Consider the following 23,972-nt stretch of genomic DNA (forward strand, 5'->3'; position numbering starts at 1 on the left):
GTGGTTCCACTGAATTAAAGATGATTACATTTTTAGGAGATGATATTTAAACTTTTAATGAGTCTATTTTAACCATGCATGTAACCTGGGCAGCAGTGAGCTCTCTTTTGCCAAGCAGGCAGAGGCACTGCCCCTTCAAACCCCCTGCTATATTGAAATTCCCCTGAAGCAGTTCTGTGTCCAACTTACTTCCCAAGCATGGGAACACCATTATGGCACTCTCCAGCTGAAAGTCAGTGTGCAACTTGAGGGACTTCCCAAGAAAACTGCAGCAGAACTGAACTTGATCTTAATGTTGTAAAATCTCCCTTTGTTAGTCAAAACTTAAATTCTGTAAGATTCAGACAGTTTTGCCAACTTTCCACACATATATTTTCTCTCTATTTACTATATGAAATATAGGGCAAACTCTCCTCTTGTGTTCACTCCATTAGGATTATAATGACTCTGTCAAAGGGTCAGTTTGAGGTATTTTCCCAGAAAATGCACCTTGCACCCATTTTGCACTATGTAGAATTTCACCCCAGAGCAGATCCTACTGCAATGCCATTTCCACACCTATTGGATCAGCTTAAGACTATTTCCCCACATCAGGCTAAGCATTAGGACCTCAGCTATTAGCACAGAGTGTTGCAGCAAGGCCTGTGGAAGGACAAGTAAAAATATTGTTATGTTGAAGAGATGTGAGCCACGGGTCAACAGTAAATGTCTTAACAAGCTTTATCAACAGATTGATGTATTGAAACATGAAGTCATCATTAGGGCCTGCTGCTGATATATGCTGAGTACTCCTTGAGAGGTTCAGAGTGGCTTTTCATCATGTTATCTCCTGAGAAAGATGAAGGAGCTTTGCACTTTTTGAGTGGTTCAGCTCTGCCTCACAGAAAGGCCATGATGGCTTGGGTGGCAGAGAGCAAAAGGCAACCCGAGAGCATCACAACCAGCACTTCAGTTTTTCAGGATGTCTGGTGCTCGTTGAAGCTATTTAATTTCCCTGATTGTGCTCCACTACCCATCAGACCTGAAGTCTCCAGCACTTTTTGTCTGCAAGTTCATATTTAGTGATAGTCCTGTTAGTCATTCTCTGCAGTTTGGGTTCAGTATGTTCCAGGATAAAATAGAGCAGCTCCTCACATAACTTACCACAAAGTAGTACAGTTGGATCAGAGAGCAATCTCTGTGACCTTTGCTGTTTGTCATCTGACAGGATAGAAGTCTAGAAGTGCCCAGAAGATGAGCTGAACATGGATGAAAACACAGATTGAGCATGTCAGATGTTTCATTAGATCAGGAGTTTTTCTGCCAGGAAGGCAGACGAGCAGAACAGTCAGGGCATCCTTGCTCCTTCCCTCCTTACTGGTACCAGTTGTTCTGGGGAAGTTGCTTGCCATGTTTACCAGCTGTGCAGGGGGAAATAAAACATCAGTGGAAATAGAAGGGCCCTGGGACTTCAAAATGAAAGATAAAATAGACACTGAACTTCTGACTGAAGTTCAGCTGGTTTCTTCAACGGGGGGTATTCAGCAGACAACAGAATATGGAAAAAAAAAATTATTTCCAGCTGAGTGTGCAAGGGCACCATGAATTTAATACACTTGCACCACCAGAGATTTCTCCCTCCCCTCTCAAAGTGTCCCTTGGCTCTTCAGTGCTCTGGCGTCCTTGCAGTGGTCTTTAAATGTGATGGGCATTGTGTGGGGGAGAGAGGAACAAGTGACAGTGGCAGTAACACCACTAATTTTTGTAATTTAGAGGGGATCTATAGTCTCTGAGCTGTTCAGGCAAAGTGTGACTGGCTGAGAAAACAGCTGAGCTGAGTAGCTGAAAGGATTGATCTACGGATCACTATTCATCCACGTTAGTTGGAAGTTTAGGGATGTCCCCCCTGCTGAAGAGCCCTGCAGCTGGCCAGGGAACTCCTGAAATCAGATTTAAGCTGACAGGTGAGCCCTCTGCCCTTGCTAGTGGCTTGTGAGGAAGAGCTGAGGGGCTACAGCAGCACTCACCTGTGGGAGGAGTGGAGAAAGGCCACAACCCACAGCTGTAAAAAAATAGATCAGCTCTGGGAAACAAAACCTGTCGCAGCACCCTGGCATTGCAGTCTCTTTGAGGGGACAGACTGTGATCCAAACCCAAGTCCAATCCAATTGTTTGTCAAACAAATCCCTCCCCATTCCACGTGTCGCTTTGGCCATGGGGAGCTGTGGCAGCAGATGCAGGTTCTTAGGGAAGAGCTTTCAACCCAAACTTTGGCAAAAACAAAAAGGTGAAAAGTTTTGGGCTGGGGAGAGGGGAGGCAGAGCAGAGTCAATGCTTCACCCTTTTGTGTGAGAGTGTGAAATATATTGTAATGTAACAACTTTGGTCTCGGCAGGCACGAAGCCAGATTTAAACAACGTATGCTGGAGCTGACGGACACGAACAACATTGCCTACTTATTTCTGTCAGCTGCCAACAGATGGCTGGAGGTCAGGACGGTACGTTCAGTTTTGTCCCAGCCATGGTTTTGAAACCTTGGAAGCAAACAGAGACTTTGCCTGATGCAGAGAAGATAATGACGAGTATTAATCTCGCGAGGAGATTATACACACAGTTCCTTAAAATAGATCAGGATTGTTATGTTAAACCCGGAGGGTTTTTCAGCTTTCTTGGCCAGGAGTAAGAAAATACAAGTCTGCCTCATCTTCTGCTGCTGTGCTGTCTAGCGTCTGAAGAGAGTGCAAGAACAAACATTTACATAACTTCAAACAAGGCTTTCTCTACTACTGTGCAGCATCCACAGACCTGCTGCAGCAGGAGCTGCTTTCAAGGCAGAATGTGGCTTTTTAGTGGTTTTGGGAACTGTGCCATCCTTCTGCCAGGGCTGTTTTAGGCGCACTGATCTTCCAGGTCTTGAAGTATCTCTCCAGCAGCAGATTTAATCCCACAGCTGTAAGATAAACCCTTGCAGGGGCACACTGTTTGTGGGTTTATTGTTTAAGATAATGAAAGATAGCAAAACCAGACTCCAGAAAGAAAATGACAGCAGAGCACAATGCAGCCACTGACAGTGACACAGCCTCCTGGGTTTTGTGGGAGATGTCCAGGGGCAGCACGTGAGGGATTTCCCTGATCTGCAGGGCAAGAAGAGGCAAGCAAAGTGACTGTGATTCCCTTATTCATCTGAAACTGAAAGAGCAGTGAATAAACAGAGCAGTGGCCTGGTTCTGCTAGACACAAATAGCAACAGGCATGATTAATCCTCACATCACAGGCTGTATACTCACCTTCTTTTCCTGGTATGCTGTTGGAGCAACAGTTATTCTCCATTTCTTAGTGGTGACAAAGCTTCCCCTTGCGCACGAAGCCTTCAGCTTCTTACAGCATCCAAGATCAGGCTGAAATTGCTTCCAAACCTAAGGCAGATAAATAACAGAGCAACAGCCAATCCTGGAACAAGCCTGTTAATGTCTCACAGTCTTAGACTTGCTTACACGTGGAATGAATTTGGTTCAGGAATATGCCTCGCTGCATTATAGCTTTAGAAATAATGTGGTCTTGCCAAGGAGTAGTTCATTTAGCTCTGCCTAATGGCACAGTGGTACTAAGGTCACCAAAAAGTTTGTAGGGTTTAATAGCAGCTGTTAAGTCCTGTCCTAGCTGCTGATGGAGACTCAAGACCATTGTATTTTTAATTCTCCATAGGTGTGAGTCACAGAATCCCAGAATCCCAGAAAGGTTTCGGTTGGGAGGGACCTTAAAGATCATCCAGTCCCACCCCCTTCCATGGGCAGGGACACCTTCCTCTGTCTCAGGCTGCTCAGAGCCCCATCCAGCCTGGCCTTGGACACTGCCAGGGATCCAGGGGCAGCCACAGCTTCTCTGGGCAACCTGTGCCAGAGCCTCAGCACCCTCACAGGGAACAATTCCTTCTCAATATCCAATTCAATGCCCCACTCCATCGGTGTAAATCCATTCCCCCCTTAAATTTGAGTCTGTATTCTGCTAATCAAGACATTTTGCAGACAGATGAACTAGGCAGCCCTCATTTCAAGTCTCAGAAAGAAAGATCCCAGGCAGGATATTCTCAGACAGGAGAAGGAAAATGAATGGAAAATGTGATCCAAAGTAAATGCAATGCAGGTAGCAATGGGAGAGTGGGAATATCAACTATATCCCATTAATCAGCACCTTGACTCCAGGAGATGACATGTGGCAAACACTTCAAAACTGAGGCAGACATCAAGAAAATGGGTTCCAGCTCCTTCAAAGTTTCTGCCAGTAAACCATGTGCATGACCTATATGAATCTTCTACCAAAAGCCTTCATGGACTGAAGTCAATGATACTTCCTTTTCTTGAGGAGGCAAACCTATGTTTGAGAAGACCTGGAGGAGACTGGAGAGAGTGGAATTGATTTGTTTTAGTGGTAGGAATTAGGAGTATCATTGTTATATCATTCTCATGATTTTTATTTTCTTTAATATGCTTATTAGATTTTTGATCCCTGCTCTTTTTGGGGTGGCCACAATGGGATTTGCAGTAATTACTGTCCTGTTTCACTTCTATTCTGCAGGTTGCTTTGAGTGTTTCAGGTTGGGCACCACAACCCCTGACCTTTGCCAGTAAAAAAACCCAAAACACAATTAAGGCCTAGGTGTCATTATATAAAAAATTCTTGGTAAAGCAAAACAGCTCTGCAACTAAAAAAATCTTCTCATTGCCGCACTTTTTTCCTTTCTTTGTCCCCCTGTCTTTCATTCCAGGATTACCTGGGTGCTTGTATTGTCCTGACTGCTGCTGTCACTTCCATCACAGAAGGGCCAACCTCGGGGTTCGTGGGGCTGGGTCTCCTCTACGCTCTGACGGTAAGTGCCAAGTGTAAGAAATTCCAGACCAACACAGTATTTTATAATATTTTCATGGGTATACAGTCATCTCCCAGCTTTCTTAATCTTGAAAAAAAAAAAAAAGAAGCCTGCAAATAATGGATTTGAGCCAAAGTTGAGAGAGTTCAGGGCAGCTTGGATTTGCTTCAGGTTTTATGAGCCAATTAAAAAAACACAACCATTCCCAGGCCCTGCGTGCTCCCAAGCGGAGCAGGGAAATTAAAAATGCGTAAGAGGACCTGCTGTGCACTCTGTTTTGTTTAACGCAGCCCTGGTTCCGCCTCTACATGGAAAAACCTGCCAGGAAATACAGATTGTCATCATCTGGCTAATCTTTAACCAAAGACCAAATAAAATAATTGCTGAAGAAATAGAAATACGGGTTTTGCCTTTGCAGGGAAACTACTCCGATGCCCAATATTGTCCAATATGTAATTCTGAATGGATTTGGGGATTGGGGCATTTCTGGGCGTGGTTCATCATGCCAGGTAGCAGCAGGAAAGCAGAGGAGATGGAGTTAGGAATGACAAGGTTTTGGTGGTCCAGTAGCTGATTCATTTTGCCACTGTCATTAGCAGCGAGGATGAGTAACAGTATTTTAGTGTACCTGGCTGCAAGAGAGGCTGAGAGTTCATTGTGAGCACTGAGTGAATGACAATCACCACAGAGAGTAGAAATATTCCTGAATTAACCACGGGAGTGGGGACAAAATATTCCTGGATTAACCACGGGAGTGGGGACAAAAGCAGGGTGATGATAGTGGCAGGAAGAGCGTTTGAAACTATGGCTGGAGCAGCAAAAAACTGGCTGCTTTGAAGCACTGCTGTGAAGGAGGGATAAAGGTGTGTGTCTAACCCTGAGACCTGGCTTTGCACATAAATGCTGGTGAGCTTGTGGCTACAACAGAAAGTCCTCAGCAGCTGCCTTAGGGTGGCCTTAGATCCCCTCTGTGCTGCTGTTGCAGCAGTGTGAGAATCTGTCAACAACTGAGAATCAGTCCCAGGGCATCAGCTTTGCTCTGAAAACATTCCTGGTCATGCTGCTTCATTAGCAGAGGTCTGGAAGCGCCGGGATGTCTGCATCATCTTTGGCTTCTTTGTTTTTAGCCTGTGCTTGCAAACAGTTAGTGTAAAACAGGCACGTTCTGAATGAAGTGTGGCACAGCAGGGGAAGAAGAGCTGTAGCCCCTGAGTGATCACCTGTCTCTCTCCTGCCCCACAATAACTCTGATGAACAACTTCTGCTGAGTCTCTGTGAAAATTATTTACTGTTTGCCTATTGCATCAGTATTAAGTTACAGGAAAAGAAGTGAGACTGGGTGATTTATTCATAATAAAGTGCTTATTTGGCACCCACCAAAATGGCAAAGACTTTCTCTGAATATGTTTGTGTAGAGGGGGTTTTTATTGTGTTAAGTTTTAAACCTTTGTTCAGGTACATAAAGTATCTCAATTTTTAAATGTTCTTGACACTCAACCGTCCCTAATATGATCAGTTTTTCTTTAACATATAAACATCTAAAGACTTAGGAAATAGATTTACAATTTTCAGCCTCAAACAATAAGTCCTCCCTAGAAAAGAGTTTGTCTAAGCTACTGAATATTGTATTATTTACTAAAAGTAATACTTTTACTATTGATCCAATCCTTTTCTTTACAGATGAGAACAAAATCAGGAAGGAAATACTGCTGAACTGATAGCACATTCTTTTCCTCATGTATTTCTATGCTAAAACCTTCTCACATTTTCCACAGAGAGAAATTAATTATCTAAATAATCAGAATTAATCAGAATTAATCACTGGCAGAAACAAATGAAATGATCATCAAATCTTTTCAATATATTTGGAAATAGTGAACTTTCTTAATCTTCAGCTGCAGTCTTTAAAAGATGGGAGTATATATAATAGAAAGTATTTCTGAACAGCACATCCAATTTCGATTCTTCTCTGTGTTTGTGTGCTTAAAGAAGACACCTTTCAGTGCTGATTATTAGATGCTGGGAACAAGAGATTCCCTCAATCAGTCAGAATTTAGGTACAACTTTTCCCTACTTCTCCTTCAAAAAACAAGGTTGAGAATGTCAAGCACTAAATTACTGTCTTAGGGCTGATTGTGTTGGAGTAGGAGTGGCCTCTTTTGGTTTTGATGCTGTTGCACTGAGTCTTGAACTGCTGTAACGTTAAAAAGAGATCTGTTGCGCTGAGCCAGGCCAAGGATTTTCATAAATGTGTCCAACCTTTGATTGCAAACGGGTAGGTGAACAGAAAGAAGGCTGAACCCTGTCCTTGTTTTCATTTTGTGATGCAGATAACCAACTATCTGAACTGGGTAGTGAGGAATCTGGCTGATCTGGAGGTGCAGATGGGTGCAGTAAAAAAAGTGCACAGCTTCCTGAACATGGAGTCGGAGAACTACGAAGGCTACTTGGGTATTGCACTCTAATCTTTCTGGGGCTTGTATGGTGAGGTGAAAGAATGGTACATTTGGTCTGCAAAATGTACACACCTCTCTGGCCCAAATTTGTTCTGATTGAGGTGTAGGAAGTGCCACTGGTGTGAATGTCAAGGATAGATAAAAGCAGCTATGAAATATGTTGCTCATGTTTGTCAACCTGAAAAAAAAATCCTATCAAATTCCAGGGAGACAGAGCAGGACCCTGTAGTACAATCAGCAAATGCCACAGTTATAGATGAGAAGAGCAAAACATCCATGTGAACCACTTAGAAAACAAAAATAAAGATAAAAATTAGAAATGCACCATCAGTCACATGCTTCAAAATCTCTGATATTTGTAGCAAATGAGGACTACAGGATAGGGCCATGCTGGCAATCACCTCAGCAACTCTTCTCTGAACTGCACATTGGAATTTGTGCTCCACACGCTTCAAATTGGCTTTGACTGATATTTTAGAAGTGGTTGAAGTGCAAGAAAAGGCTCACAGGCCAATGAGGTTCCCTGGAGAGCCAGGCTCCTTAGTGCTCCTTAGTCCAGAGACAAAACCAGCTGCAGATTTGCACATCAGGATGAAGTAAGAGCTGTGATAATGTCAGCAGCTCACTATGTGTGGCAGTAACAAGTTCCTTCCTCCCTCCCTGTGCAGGTCACTGCCCCAAGGCCATGCCAGCACTGCCCAGGGAGGAGAGAGGGGAAAGGGGACTGTCATAAAGGGTGACAGTCAGCAGCAGTCATTTCAGTTTGTTTTTCTGTAACTATTTCAGATCCCTCTCAAGTCCCCAAAGACTGGCCCCAGGAAGGGGAAATCAAGATTGAAAATTTGTGTGTTCGGTATGAAAACAACCTGAAGCCTGTTCTGAAGCACGTGAAGGCCTACATCAAGCCAGGACAAAAGGTACCATGTCAAGCAATTGTGCATCACCCTCACTGTGGTGCAGATCCCTCCCTACTGTGCTTTCCTTTCTAAACTGGCAGGAGAGCAAGAATAACAATTGGTGGTGGAAGATATATACATTTACAATCCTCTCTGAGGTCCCTAAGTGCAGAACAGGAACTTACACTGAGAAGAACTTATTCTTGACTGGGATCAGTTTTCCTTCTGCGAGTCCCATTTCTTTCCAAGTCCATCTTCCTTGCATAAGAGTGAGCCTAGGTGGCAGAAAAATTAGATGGACACCAGACTGGAACTGTGTAAAAACACAAGAGTATCTCATATTTCAGCACACAGTGTCATTGGCATCCAGGTCAGAATGCTGAAATGTTCCTGGGACAAGTCTTTGGGATGTGTAGGGGCAGAAAAGGGAAGTGTGCTCATTGTGCTGTTTTCTGTTTTCCCTGGTGTGCCACAGGCCATTGGGAAGGACTTTTTTACTAATCCCTAGCACAATCCAGTCCAGCTTTCCTAAAAGAACTGCAGGTGTGATTTACAGCTTCCCTCTGTGAGTCAGTGACATCCTCCTTTTTTTTGCAGGTTGGGATCTGTGGTCGCACTGGCAGCGGGAAGTCATCCCTGTCCTTGGCATTCTTCAGAATGGTGGACATTTTTGATGGTCAGTTTTCACTGGAATATGTTGTCACTCTTCCCCTGCTACCCCCTTATTTCCTCAGAAGAAGCAAGGAGGCTTTTTGATAGTTTATAGCCTGGTTCTCTGGCTCAGAAGATATTTGATTAGAATTTTTATGCCCGATCCTTCAATGTACAGAGTGTCCTATTGTGAGTAGCACTTGGTTCTTCCAGGAAATGTTGTGAAGAGATTGTATTTCTAATAAAAAAAAAAAATTACATATGCTCTAACAAAACAATATGCAATTCTTTAGATAGTACAAAAAATATGTAACTCTCTGGAGTATCTAAATGTCTCCCTAAAGAATAACTGCATTAACTTATTATAGCTGTCAAAATATTAGCAGAGTAGAAACTGGAATGCAACAAGTCCATTCCCTTGATTTTTTTTTCAAATTTTATTGTGCTTTCCCACAACTGCATCAGAATCTGAGTCAAGGGTTGGAAAAATGTTGCTATATTTTCACTCCTGCAGCATTTCACTGTTGCAGCTGATTGGCATGAACTGCTTTTCACCATTTATAATCCAGATGCATGTGTGCTGTTGCAGGAATACAGAAAGCCACTGGGAAGTCATCTTTTTGTTTCAAAGTTCTCCACACTTCCAATGTAGCCATTGTGCATGGAAAGCATGCCAGACAAAGCCCAGTAGGATGTGGGAGGAGAAGTGAATCTGATGCAGCTAATACTTGCTTCTGTTGTGGTTCTGTGCCTGTATGTGTCTATGGTCACAGGCTTCTGATAAATGGCCAGGATTCCTGGATATATAAATATTGCAAAGAAATAATTACTATCCTTATGGCCAGCTTGAAGTTTCCTTCTACTTAAGTCTTCTTTCTGTGTATTTTCTCTGTCTGCTTCTTCTGTAAGCCTGATTTTTCCCAATGGGAATGTCTAAGCGTTTTCTAATCAAGCTTTGTTTATCCTTTGTGCACATCCCTCTCCCAGCTAGACCCATAATTGGCCTCTGTGCTGGTCCAGTTCTGGGTGGGGTCCTGACTCTAGTAAAAGTTACATAATGAGATTTCGAGTAACTTTACTAGAGCCAAGATTTCATTCATGTTGTTCCTTAGGTCTTTGTTATCTCCTTAAATTTGCATCTGCCCCAGTTTATTTCCCTACTTTTCCATCTTTGTTCTTTAGTGTTTCCCTCCTCTTGCCCTCTGTTCAAACAATCTCTCATTTCTCTTGTGTCTTGCCTGACCAACCCTCACTCCTTTCCCAGTTTCCCAGCTCCTCTCAAATTTACTTTTTCCGTTAGGTCTTCTCATCTCTTTTCTTTTCCTTGGGCACCCTGGCTTTTATCAAATATGCATTTCCCTATTTCCCAGACACGCCATATTAATTTTTCTCTCTTTATTCCACCTCATCTTCTGCTAACCCACTCTAATGTCCTCGTTTGTGAAGGAAAGGAATTGCTTAAATTTATGCAATCACCAATGTCTCATACAGAAGTCCTGTAATCTGATTTGGACTTTCTTGAAGTCTGAATGCAATTGGACTTTGCACCATACAGATAAAATCTTGATTCTTCTGGCCATATAATAAAAGCATAAAATTACAACAATAAAAGAAGTCCAGCTGGGTGGGGATGAAATCTTCCATTGGAATGGGGTCACACAGAACTACTTACAGTATCATGATAAGTGGGTAATTCACACCACACACTCAAATGAAACTGAACTGCAGGTGACTGGAATTAAAATGCCTTGGAGCAGGACATACTTTTTGTTTTCCTGATCTGCCCCTTGTGACAAAGTTATGTTACCCCACTCCTCCTGGAGCTGGAAGGATTGTTTTGGCTCCTGATGAATGGATTGCAGATATATACATATATTATGCAAAAGAAATTGTGCACCGTCTCAAAGGAAGTATCTTCTGCAACTGTTAAATTCAAGGGGAGCAAAGAAAGGCACAGCAACATAAGTTGCTCTTGTTCTTGCTCTGTTTGGCTGTAATTGACAAAAAAGAAATCATCCTGCTGCTGCTATCATTAATCACATAGCAGGAAAGCCATGTATTTCCCTTAAAGGCAGGTGGGGGAAAGAAAAAGGGAAAGAGCGAGGTGGCAGTGTCACTGATAGGCTGGGACATCCCTGACTTGTGTGATTAGATATGTTCACCTTCCCCTTGTGTGACAGTGCTGAGAGCTCACAGACACGCTGTCCCATCCTCTGGAAACTTTCCCAGAGGGCCTGCTACCTGTGGATCATGTGCTTTGTGCTATTTCCTCACATGTTCTGCACCTTTGACACAGGGAGGATAGTGATCGACGGGATCGACATCAGCAAACTGCCTCTGCACACGCTGCGGTCGCGGCTCTCCATCATTCTGCAGGACCCCATCCTGTTCAGCGGCTCCATCCGGTAGGTGTTTGCCATCAGGGGGTGGCAGGCAGCACAGCACAGCCTGCCTGTGATGGGAGCTGTGGGACAGGAGAGGATGGAAAAGGCAAGGAACCTTCCTAGCTCAGTCCAGTCTCTCTGCACAGCCTGCCCAAGGGACGTCCCAAGGGACACTCGCAATGCCAGAGTGTTAATTAGCAGCAGACCTGAAGGGTCCTATTATTGTTTTTTCTGCAGCTTTAATTTGGATCCAGAATGCAAGTGCACTGATGACAGACTCTGGGAAGCTCTGGAGATTGCTCAGTTGAAGAACATGGTCAAGTCATTGCCGGGAGGCCTTGGTATGTCTGATTATGTCTGATCTCTGGGATCATGGGCCAATAATGGGATCATGCGGGCAAGGGAATGCACACAGATGAACTGATCCATCCCCTCTGACACTCTGGACCCTCATGTAGGAGTTGACAGGCATTTAATGAAGATTCTCCCTTCATGCTAGAGAGAATATTCTTCTTGAAAAGCTGAAGAATCATCTGGTTTCCCATGCACTGTGGAAAAATCCTGCAACACTTCTGCAGCATGGTGTGATTCTTGGGACTGTCCTGTGCAGGACTTTGATGATCCTTCCAACTCAGAATATCCTACGACTCTGTGATCACAGTGGTATAATTAGCAAGGAGAAAAAAGAACAATTTTACCTCCTTTAGCAGAACATAGCTCTGCCAGCAGAGCTGTAGCTCTTGTCTAGAACACCAACAGAGCATTTTTCTTACCATTTCAGATCCGATTCATGAAGGAAACTCACATATTTATTTCCATCTTAAGCATATTTCATATTACTAAGATATTACTAAAAATTTGTGCCAACTGCTTGTTCAGTGACATATTTCTCCTTTCCCAAGAAGCTGTGCTCAATTTTCTTGGTATCACTCCATTCTACTGGTCAGTCTAACCATAATCTTTTATGGTTAATGGCTTTAATGGGGATTTATTTTGCTTGGCCCTGGAACAGCTCACAAACAGAGAGCTCTCAGGGGCAGCATTTCAAGGGTGCTGCATTCAGAGGAACTGGTTTTGTTACAGATGCCATGGTCACAGAAGGAGGGGAGAACTTCAGTGTAGGGCAAAGGCAGCTCTTCTGTCTGGCCCGAGCCTTTGTCCGCAAGAGCAGCATCCTCATCATGGACGAGGCCACAGCATCTATTGACATGGCCACAGTGAGTACAGCAATTAGCTAATTATGCATCTACCAGGAGAAAGGCATCTTCCCTGTGTGCAAGCCATGGAGGCACAAGATCTCTGCAGCAGAAAAAGCTGGCAGTGTTTTTGTATATCTCAAGATAAAACAAAATGCTTTAAAGATCCCCCCTGCTTTCACAGGTGTGATATTTCACTGCTGGGAAAGAGCTAGTGTGGAACAGGCTTGAAAACATGTGAATTAGAATGTAACAGGATGAAGTAACTGGAGTGAGTCTTTTCCCTTGACAGGAAAACATCTTGCAGAAGGTTGTCATGACTGCCTTCGCCGACCGCACTGTTGTAACAATAGCGGTAAGTATTGATGCTAGAAAAAGCTATTTTTTCCCTCTTTCCTCAGGCAGATAATCTTGCCCTTCACCAGTTAAACACCACTATAGAAAACTAAAAACATCAGAAAATAAACTAAACCATCAGGTCAGAATATTCCCAGATACCAGAACAAGTCAGACGCACCTGAAATTTTGCAGTAAATGCTCTCTTGCAATCAAGAGGGCCAAACTAAAACACTTGGATCTGAACAAAGGCTTTACAGGGAACTTCAGCATCTGCACTGTCTCCAACGAAATTTGAAGTAATTTTCACTAAAAAATTTAATTCAAATACATGGGTTGAACCATCATGGAAAGTTGCATCAAAGTCTAGGTCTGAATTTTGCCTTTGAAGGCTGTGCATTTGTAGTGCCTACAATCATGGCACAAATTTATGAGCTGAAATTTCAAAATATTTTTGATCTGGTTTCTCAAGTTGGGTTATCTTTTCTGTCTTTCGGAATAAAAATCTGGGTTTAAGATAAAGGTTTGAAAAGCTGGAATCAATGGGAATTACCGCCCATAACTAATATCTTTTCAACTAGGGGTTTATGATATTCTTTCCCATGTTCCTGCCATTTCTAGTGCCCAAAAGTTCCATATATCCATGCATGTCCACACATACACACGCACCAACACATGGTGGGTACCATTTAAAATATTTCCACCTTGTGACAGCAGCATTAGTCAACAAAGAGAGGTTTTCTCCAGGAGATGAATATGTGTTTCAACAGCTGTTGCATTTGCATTGCCTAGAATCCAGTCCTGTGGTTAGAGATTAGAGTCAGGCTGCCTGGACTCTGGTTTCAAGCCTGTCAGTGAGTCAGTGAGTAGTTGGGGTCAGGCAAACCACTTAGGCCAGCTCATTTACAATGTGCTTCAAGGTTCTCGGCTGTGTAAATGCTGAAGATCCTGGTGGTGAGATTGTTGTCCTTCAGTTACATGCTGTATTGTCCTCCTGGCTGGAATCTCACTTTCCTGTCTTTGCCTCTCCAAAGTCAGCACCCCAAGCAGAATAGCACATGTTAATACATAGCTTTCCTCATGGAGCTGCTTCATTCCTTCCTCTCCTCATCCCCAGCTGATCCTTCCTTCACCCACCTGTTTCTCTGTTCTTTTTTCCAGCATCGTGTATCTCAAATCTTGGATGCCAATCTTGTCTTAGTCCTTTCTGAGGGCTTTCTAATTGAATGTGACACTGCCTCAAACTTACTCCTCAAAGAGGACGGCCTGTTCACCACTTTGGTGAAGACTCACAAGTAGACTCTCTCAGTCCACCCTGTTCACAAGACTTCTGGCTCCTTGGTAGCTATTTTTACCTCTTTAGTTTCCTTCCCCTCTGCTTCCTTTCTACTGCACAGCTTCTGAGTGCACAGTGCAAGAAAGTGTTTATTGTGTGGCTCCTGGGGTTGTTTGATTTCATGACTATTTATGCTGATCATACCTAAAGCTTAGACATTGAAACAGCCATGTCAAAGGAATCCAACCCATGAAGAGATCTCTGACTTTCAGCCTGTGAAGCCTACCACACTTTTAAGACCTCATTCCATCTATACCTGACTGGCTGTATTCATATGGCCTTGAAATTCAAGTGGTTTCAAGCCTCTTGCCTATAGGATTAAACTGTTGCCTGGAGCACAATCAAATTAGATCTCTGAGGGATTTACAGAAGGGAAGAACCCAGGAATGCCCTGAGATAGATGGAGAGCAGACTGTTGGGGTGCAGAGAGCAAGGAGTACAGCAGGATGCTAAGCCACCTGACAGTGCAGGATGTTTCTCATTCATATTTCCTACAGGGGAAGGTGTGTTTCAGTGGGGCCATAGGGATTTATTCCAACAGCTGTGCTGTCTATAATGGCAAAAAGTGAAGTTCATGCTTAAGTATTTTCAGGCTTGGTGGCAGAGGCTGTAAAGTAATTGAAGATCTCCTCAGGCTAAAGATAAACAACAGGAACCTATTTCAAATATTGCTGTAAACAAGGACAGCCTTTCCCTGTCCGGGTGAACCTTGCAAGAGGCCATTTAGTGACTTACAGCAGGAGTTATCCACATGAAAACCCCTGTTTGCTTTCCCTTGTGGCAGCACCGGGTTCACACCATCCTCACTGCAGACCTGGTCATCGTCATGAAGCGAGGGAACATCCTGGAATATGACACTCCTGAGAACCTGCTTTCCCAGGAGGATGGCATCTTCGCTTCCTTTGTCCGGGCTGACATGTGAAGAACCACATTTTAACGCCTTCTTTTTAAACAAATGAAATGCAAATATTTTCTAATCGGTGTAACATCACTTTTTTTTTTTGGGGGGGGGTTGTTTTTTAGGGCTTCTTTCTTCACACTTCCATCTTCCAAAATAATAAAGCCTATTGCAATACATGTATGCCTTGAAGCAATAAAAATGTCACTTTATTCAAAGCAATTAAACTTCACACACACACACATGCACACATGGAGGGAGAAGTTTCTACTTCCTGGGAATTTGGCATTTTCCTTAGACGTTTTATTGACTTTATTTTCGTTTAAAGAGAGCAAAAGAATGCACTGATCTTATAAACTGCATATGTTGTGCTGGAACCAGCGATCAAATCGTGCAGTTTGTCAGGGAAGCAAGAGGTTCCCCAGATGCATTCTGTCCCCAGAGGGAAAAAATTAGGAAAAAAATCCAAGCCTATAATGCTTGGGGCAATCTGCTGCATTCCAAAGGCATAAACTTTGCTCTCCAAGTTGTAGCGGAGGGGCAGTGAATGAGGGAAAGGAATTTCATCAGGAATAAGGAAGTTCTTCCTGTCCTTCACTTTAGTAAGCACACTTCAGTTGTGACAGAACTATTGTCAGTGCAATGATGGTTTATTCCTACAGTCAGTTCCTAAATCCATATTCATTCTTCCGACTTTCATTAGAGATTCAAATCATCCTATGATTATGCATGCTTTGAAAAGCTCATAGAGGAATTTTGTACAGTACCTCAAGACTTTGTATTAAAGTTGATCTGAATTTATAAACTTGATATTAGCCGATCTTTTAATCATGTCCACTAAAATATTCTGCTGAAAATGGCATGTAATTAGCCAATCACTAACTGTTTTGTATGTCTTTAGTCCTTCAAGTTATATTTGGGGACAACCTTTATTTTCCTTTACACATTGGTGGCCTACCTCTAAAACAGATCTAGTGCAAGGAGGTGTGATTTTCAAATTATTGCTGTAGCTTCAAGGATGTAGGTGAAGTTAGACACATATTTACATCAGGCAGCTTTGGAAAGGTTGCCTGCACATGACTTTCACCCATGGTTAGATCCCGACCCATGGACAGTGAACACCCAGAAGGAGCTTCACAGACATATTTTCAAAGGCACAGCTTGAGCCATCAGCTTGACTGGTAATATTCAAGGTGATTCTTATTCACCTATGGCTACAAGATTCAGGAAGACCACGAAGTGCACTTAAGCCTATTTTTAGTGTCGTTAAAATAACACAAGGCACAGTATTTGCCCCCCTCCAGTCCCCCCAAAAATGCAATTAATTCCGGAGATGTTGTAGGACTTAAAATTGGGATAACGTTTAGTCTCGCAGTGTAAAAATGATACAGTGGTTTATCTTTCTTCTTGATGTTTGGAGATTTTTATTTTCTCTGAATTATTGGAAATAAAAGCTGTGTGACACAACTAAACAAAAGAGCTCAGTCTGGAACATTTTGTGAGGGGAGGTACTGCTGTGATTTCCCTGTCTACTGCTGTGAAAAATTTTTGTTCTTTTCTGGATCAATTTCCTGTGCTCATCTTTGTCATACAAATAAAATACATTTTAAAAAAGCAGATGTCTCCAGCAAAAGTGCCTATTGTTACCCAAATTTCATGGCCAAAAGGCCAAAAGGCCAGAATCATTCTTGATTTCATTTCATTGTCTTCAGGGAAAAGCTAATTGGATTCACTGCTGTCAGATTCGGTATAAAGATGAAATACAAAAAGCTTTGTTGATCTGTGTATCTTTAATGCTGATGCAATCCTGTCCTTATGATGGTATAGACTCACCAAGGGCTTAGGCTGAACTGTTTTGTGTTTTCCTCTGTAGGAGGAGGATGTTGCCAACAGTTGCATGACGGTTTTGTTACTGAGGAGGGTGCAGGATGGATGAAATCTTTGAAACAAATTTCTTTTGATTTCAGGTAAAGGTCTGAAGTGTGTCCTGTTTGGGAGCAGTTTCCTTAGGCTGTGGCATGTGCACAGTAAGGGAAACATCAGCCTGGGGATTTTGCTTCTTTGACTCTTGTCGCACTGCCTCTTCTGCTTGTCAGCCCTTCCTCTCTTCCACAGCCTCCTTGCTCTTTTTTCTTCACCATCTCATTGTTTCACATCACTTTGGAGCTCCTGCTTGTGTCTCTGAATGCTCCTGATTCTGCCTGTGCCCTCCCACTCCGTCCCAGCTTAGCTCCATCCCCTCTGCCCCCTTTCTTCTCTCACACGGATCTACATCACTCTGCTTTTCCCCTGTCTTTCTGTCCCTCCTGCTCTTCAGGGGGACACTTACCCTAGTGGCATCATGTTTTGGGCTTGGTTTGTTTTTCTAAGCATTAAACTAAGCAAGCTTTCATTATTGTGATATTATGCTCCAGAACTAGGAAGTTCTTCCTGTCTCAAAGGAGCTTTGATCATGAACATTGGCTATGAGTAAATTTCTTTTAACTATGGACAGAGGAAAGACATCTCTGTGATAGGGCCTAAATAATATTTCTCATTCCATCTGCATTCCTTTTTCTGTTAACTGTTTCTCTGACAGAAACAGCAAAGTAGAAGGAGTAAGGCCCCTTGTTGCCAATCTTAGAGTCACAGATTGGTTTTGCAGCTGAAAGAATATCTTCTCCAAAGCTTCTCAAGCACTCGGACAACCCTCTTAGGTTTGTGTAAGCTAGCAGAACACCTCTGCCATAAATTCATACACCTCTGTGGAATTCAGTTACTACCAGCATGAACAGAGCCCAAAGAAGTTTGCATCTCATTGTTATGTAAAACCTCTGCAAAAAGTGATCGTATTGAATTATGTTTTCTTAAAATAGAAATACGATTTTGAATGTGGTCAAGCAGTAAAAATTCCTTCTATAAATAGAAATAGTTTTATTTAATTAACTGTGTTCTTTTTGCTTCCTGAAGCAATGGGCTGTGGTGCTTTATTGTCAACAGATGTTGATACACTCACAGACAATTTTGTTAATGTGTTATGAGAAGCTGAAGGAAACCTCACATGAGCATTCTACTCAAGCTTTGTAGGTATTTTATCAAAGAAATAAATGGAGATACAATGCACTTGAGTCTATAGCTGCCTTTATAAAAAAAGCTATGGACAGGGGCCATGTTTTCATTGTCATGTTTCCATTATCAAATGTCAGAAGTTGGAGTATGTTCCCCTTGGCAGCACTACAACCCTGTGTCCCCAGTGTGATACTGCCAGTGGAAATCAGCTCTCAAATATCCGGTGAAACCACAGAGCCACTTGTAAAAACCTCTCTGGAGCAATGATTCTCCCATTAAATGTGATTAAAAGCAAGAATTAACTCAGCATATTTGCATCCTCAAGTAGCATCTTTTGAAAGCCTTATTTAAAATCGAAAAATATTATGCAAATTCTCTGATACTAATTCCATGATGGCATGTGAAGAACTCTTTAGTTTCTTCAGAAATAAACCCTTTCAGAGGCAAAACTAAGAGAGTACTAAGAAAAGCCTGAAAACAAAACTGTAAATCAAATTGTTCATTGCCATGCAAATATCCAAATAATTTCCACATTGGTCTTTTACTGCTCTGTTTATTCTCAACTAAAATAGACCTATGGGCAGAACTGTGGGGAAAGACTATCAGGTTTTCAAATTATCAAAAAATTGTTGTGAGACTGAACTTCTCTGATTCATACAAATTAGCAACTTGTTGATGCTGTTTTGGCAGGACAGCTTAAAGTATTGGCTTGAATGAAGCCAAGAAGCTTCCAAGGGTAATCTATCAAGAGAAGAGAGATTTTTAGAAAATCTATTTACTACAGTTACTATTAACTATTCACTATTGATAGCATTTGTCTGCTGCTAGATACTACCCATGCAAACGTAACGCATTCCTGGCAGGAGCTGCTCATTTCTCTAATATAATAATCACATTCTGAACACTATAAACAAGCAGTTATTTAGAATATATTTTTAATTGGTTTCTATTAGCTGTAATTGTCATTCATCATGTACAAGATGCCTCCTTTCATTTTCATGGAACACAGAGATTTTCCCCCCGTGAGCTGTTATATAATAATGCAGCATCCAGCCCACGACACCACACTGCACATTTCAGTGCCCAGTGCATTCATTCCCATGTATGTATGCTAGTCTGCTTTATATATAAATACATTACATGGTTATACAACCCTTGGATTAAAGGTATAACTAAGTAACGAACAGTCTCAGCTAGGACTGCCCAGAACTGTTCCTCATAGCTATTCCCATGACATTTCCTAACTTTCCCTTTAATTTACTTCAGGATTTTCAGGCTAGATCCATAAATATCACTTCAACGTGCAGTAAAATATTTAACCATGTAGCTAAGGAACTAATGCAGCTTCGTGTAAATGACATGGTCCAGAACCACCACCCTTCAGGATCACAGCTACAGGCTCCCCAGGGCAGCATATTCTTTCATATTTTATGGTTTTATTTATTTTTATTCTACCATCCACATTACTCTTCCAACAATATGACCATTAGACTTCTCTGTCAGAGGCAGGAAGGTGAGAGCCTAAGAATCTCTGAGTACTGCAGATTTTCATGGCTGAATCATCCAGGCTTGGGGCCCATCTAGTTCTTCAGGTCTCACCACAGCATCCGAGATTTGATGGCTTGGAGTTGCCAGTTATTCTGTGATGTGACCTTCAGGGGAGACATGGCATCTCCCTGAGCCAGTTCCTAGCTTCCCAGAAAAGAAGACAAAATTCTATTATTCTAATCTTAGGCTGAAGCCAGCCAGAACTTTTGTGGGTTTTTGCTGCCTCCAGCACTTTGCCACCAGGAGCAGCTTTATGTATTCCTTTCAGGCTTTACCTACAGAGCCAAATACAGTGGGGTAAGTGAAAGAGCCCACCTGTGAGAGCACTGCAAAATAAGGTTGCCTTGTCCACCCTGCATGTTTAGAACAATCTATGCCTGGAGCACCCTGCACCCAAGCCATTCCTGGGTACTGGGTGGGAGGGTGCTGCCCAAAACAAGTCCAAACCATGCCATGGAAGATTCACAGAATCATTTAGGTTGGAAAAGGTCTCCAAAATCAAGTCCAGCCTTTGACTGATGACCATCTTGACAACCAGCCCAGAGCACTGAGTGCCACATCCTCTTGGACCTCTCCAGGGCTGTGGATTCCATCCCCACCCTGGGCAGCCCCTTCCCATGAAGAAATTCTTCCTGAAAGACTTGGGCAAACAACACTGCAGTGGAAGATGTTTGAAAACATTCAGGGATTAGACACTTTGAGTTATCATTTAGCGAGAAAAAAATGTCAAAAAATGTCATTAGGGAAAAGCCAGTGAGCCAGAGAGGAGATGTACCTGAGGGCTACCACACTCTATGGACACTTACTATAAACATGAATTACCTACCTAGAAACATAATTTCACAGAAATTATGGCATGGGGAGGCAAGGAAACAATCTCAAACTGGGGTTACCCTTGCCAGAGCCTGAGAATAAACTCCTGCTCCAGGAAAGGACATGTAATGAAAAAATTTCACTATGCAGCTTAAACGGGACGAGGGGCACTAGTTACATGTATTTTGATGATAAAACCTATTTTTGTCCTGCTGCTCTTGCATGAAGCTGGGAGGGGGAAGGGGGAGAAAAGAGCTGCTTCAGGGTAACAGATGCCCTTAGTTTGCAGTTTCTGCTCTTTCATGTTTGATGGATGTCCTGCCAGCTCATGTAGGGAAGAGTTCACCCACGCTATCCGAATATGGCTTATCAGCTTTGTGTCTCTGTGGAAGCCTCACTCCGAGTGCATGACATCTCTGGACGCCTGCAAAGTCATCCTATCTCTAAGCTAAGATTAGAATTTCAAACAGAACTTACTATGAAGCAGGATTTTCTGAAAGGGCTGGACACAGCAATAATGTGGAAATTTCAGATTCATGTCTAGGGGCATTATTTAATCCTTTCTTTTAGATAGGCATAATTGTAAAGTGATATTTGCCATAATATCAGTTATGCTTGGGGGTGGAGGGGAATGAAACAGCAAGAAGGAGACACATGGAGGGCCATAACAAAACTGGACCTAAAACTGCCATCAATTCTGATCATTTTTTTTCCTGAAAAGGCTGTGTTCACAACACTCAGACACTGTGTTCCTTACCAAACGGGTTGGGAGATGGTTTAGGAGATTTTCCCAGCTATTACTTAAATCTCAGACTCAAGTGTGCATGTGTTAACCAAGCAAGCATTTAAAAGGTCAGAGGGGAAGGGTTTTAGTAGCTGTCACTCTCCAGAGCATGTTCCTACACTGGAACTTGGGGAAATGGATGCTGTGCTCAGAATCATGTCTGGAGCTCCTGAAATTCACATCCCTGTAGTCATGGCCCAGCAGGCTTCCTCAGAACTAATCGCCAGCAGAAGTGAGGAGGAAGGCATTTCTTTCAGTATTGAACAGGCAGGGAGGAAAAGATGGGAATTTATGAGCACTTTTCCTCCAATGTCTGATGATGGCTGAAGGGATCAGTAACTTCTGTGCAGTCACACTGGGGCTGAGTGAAGACTAGTTGTGTGGTTTGATGGATCTCTTCCCATCCTGGCTACAAAAATTCCAGCCTCTGCATGGTGCCCGGTTAAGGGGGACAAAACCTAACAAAAACTAACCCACTAGGTTAGAGGGGAACACGTGGGGCTGAAATCTCACAGAGGACTCCTGACAGTGTCAGTGCTGGCAGCAGTTTCTCTTCCACATGGGGAGCTTGAGGAATGTTGCTCCTTGCTCACACCTGCCCTCAAAGATGGTTTTGACCCATTTTTCCAAACGAGCTGCTATTCCACACCCTGACTTTGTGCCACAGTGCCAGCAGAGATGGGTGAGGAGCACAGCAGCAGCTAAGGGGCTGAGTGAGAAGGAAATGAGGCTGAAAAAAGCCACAAATTTGGGTTACGCTCTGAGTAAATAAAGCAACATTTCTTGATTTTTCTGTGTCCCTGCTTATAAAGCTGTGGATTTCAAGAACTTCAGGGGAAACTGTGCAGCTGGGCATGTGGCAAGAGTCAGTTTGTGTCGGAAGCAAAGCCATACAATTCTAGGATTTTATCAAGAAGTGAGGGGTGGGAAGTGTCCCATACCCTTCCCAGACAGTTATTTTTTGAGTTGCACCTAGCAGCATTACTGGGGACCATCAATCTTGTTTCTAGCCCTAGCACAGAATACTTCATAGAAGCAAAAAAGGGAGAAAGGCAGAGGAAAAGAATAAGGAAAAAGGAAAAAGGAAAAGGGAAAAGGTTTTTTTTAATATGTATTAAACCAGTTATTCCCAATAGTTACATCCAAGTGAGATGCACTTTTGGAGGCTGCATGAAACAAATGAATCAGCCCCTCTAGAGCTGTCTCTGCCACCCCACTTGCAGCAGGATAATTTCCCAAGCTCTCCAAGCCCTGCCCATTGAAGTGCCACACACCAACAAGGTTGACCCTGCAGATACCCACCCATGTGACTTTATGTATTTGCACTCAGAGTCTGGTTAGAATCTAAAGGTATTTGGCTTAGATGCTAATTTTTCAGCTTCCCATCTGCCTAAAGTTAATTTCACACACAAATATTTAGCTAATTGCCTAATATGACTGGGGCTTTGTGTCTGTCTCTCCTCTGGCTGTGGGGTATGTGCTATTAGCAAAGGGCAGTGTTGGAGAAGTTTCCAGGAACCACTCATCTATTTAAAGCTGAGCACGTGCACGTGTCCAGCAGGGTGGATATCTTCAAGCTGAGGATTACACTGCATGTCAAATGTGCCTTCTCAGTTTTTCCAAGCCTGAATACACTTAAAATCTTCCTGATTGCAGCAGGCCTGTCAAGCATTTCCCTGGTTTACACAGAGGAGTAAGGTATTTTGTTCTGTATAAATTTTATACCCTACAGGTAATTCACTTGATTGATACACAGAAAAGTTTGGAACTTCCTTACCATACACACACACTCACATTCCTTGGATATGGGGGAGTTAAATCTGACACAATCTCTGCACTTTGCTTTGTTAAAATCTAACTTTAGATAGTCTTACAAAGTTATGTACTGTTTATTCTTCCTATTACAAATCTTAAGACTTCAGGACCAAAAAGAAAAAAAAAAAAGAAAAAGCCACAATTTCCAAGAATGCAAGTTTCCATTAAACACAAGGGCCAAAACTGTAAACCCCAACTAGTGGGAAAGAGAAAGAACTTCAGGGATTTCACTGGGGAGGTGGGGTGTGTGTGTTTGTGATTGTGCATAATTCCTCCTACACCCATCCCAAATACAAATCCCCATCTGCCAGTGCCCATTGCCCAGCTGAACATTACAACGTGCCTCATGCTGTTCAACAAGAGCCATGACCCGTGAAAAGAAATGTCCGTCCTTCTTTTCTTGCAGAGACAGGTAATTAAGTTTGTCAAAAGCTGCAAAGGTCATGAGATTCTGGCTTTGGTCTCCCAAACACTTACGCACATGCAAAGCTGGGAAGGCACAACGCTTGGCTTGCCAGGGGAGGTGAGCAGGAGCACAGCTTCGTACAGCCAGCGAAATGGCCCAAAGCAGCAGTGTTGGCACCTTGCTCCGCTGTTCAGTGGGCTGGACCCTGCCTAAAGCCCCTCAACCCATCGGCCGCAAGGACTGCGCGGCGCAGGGAGCGTGTGCGCCCGTGCCCCGCACCGCCCCGCACCCCACCCCGAGTCCCGCATCCCACCCCGAGCCCTCATCCCGAGCCCGCATCCCACCCCGAGACCCGCATCCCACCCCGAGACCCGCATCCCGCCCCGAGCCCGCATCCCGCCCCGAGCCCGCATCCCACCCCGAACCCGCATCCCACCCCGAGCCCTCATCCCACCCCGAGCCCTCATCCCACCCCGAGCCCGCATCCCACCCCGAGCCCGCAGCCCACCCCGAGCCCCTGCCCGGCTCCTCCCGGCCCCCCCGCTCCGCCCTGGCCGCT

The 23,972-nt window shown here is 43.3% G+C and overlaps 1 protein-coding gene and 1 long non-coding RNA gene across 11 annotated transcripts in view; one reads left to right on the forward strand and one right to left on the reverse strand.

Moving 5' to 3' along the window:
- Nucleotides 1-16,476, forward strand: part of ABCC9 (ATP binding cassette subfamily C member 9) — a 70,670-nt gene extending 54,194 nt beyond the window's left edge. For 7 of the 10 annotated variants that reach the window (XM_085049033.1, XM_085049035.1, XM_085049034.1 and 4 more), the window contains 10 exons: nucleotides 2,375-2,477; nucleotides 4,745-4,846; nucleotides 7,177-7,297; nucleotides 8,089-8,219; nucleotides 8,796-8,874; nucleotides 11,146-11,254; nucleotides 11,471-11,574; nucleotides 12,317-12,450; nucleotides 12,722-12,784; nucleotides 14,886-16,476. In XM_085049033.1, coding sequence (XP_084905159.1) covers nucleotides 2,375-2,477; nucleotides 4,745-4,846; nucleotides 7,177-7,297; nucleotides 8,089-8,219; nucleotides 8,796-8,874; nucleotides 11,146-11,254; nucleotides 11,471-11,574; nucleotides 12,317-12,450; nucleotides 12,722-12,784; nucleotides 14,886-15,023 — 1,084 coding nt within the window. In that variant the 3' untranslated portion in view covers nucleotides 15,024-16,476. Of the gene's footprint in view, nucleotides 1-2,374; nucleotides 2,478-4,744; nucleotides 4,847-7,176; nucleotides 7,298-8,088; nucleotides 8,220-8,795; nucleotides 8,875-11,145; nucleotides 11,255-11,470; nucleotides 11,575-12,316; nucleotides 12,451-12,721; nucleotides 12,785-13,926; nucleotides 14,107-14,885 lie in introns of all 10 variants that reach the window. The other 3 variants (XM_085049037.1, XM_085049039.1, XM_085049041.1) reach the window with 1 other exon arrangement.
- A 2,987-nt stretch (nucleotides 16,477-19,463) lies between these two features.
- Nucleotides 19,464-23,705, reverse strand: LOC146443896 (uncharacterized). Its single transcript, XR_014849356.1, has 2 exons — nucleotides 23,485-23,705; nucleotides 19,464-19,739 (listed from the first exon to the last, which is right to left on the reverse strand). It is a non-coding gene; the product is annotated as an uncharacterized LOC146443896 (long non-coding RNA).
- Nucleotides 23,706-23,972: the final 267 nt, after the last annotated feature.

Source organism: Lichenostomus cassidix, chromosome 1Aa (assembly GCF_008360975.1).
Source record: "Lichenostomus cassidix isolate B80296 chromosome 1Aa, HeHo_3.0, whole genome shotgun sequence".
Classification (NCBI taxonomy): Eukaryota; Metazoa; Chordata; class Aves; order Passeriformes; family Meliphagidae; genus Lichenostomus; species Lichenostomus cassidix.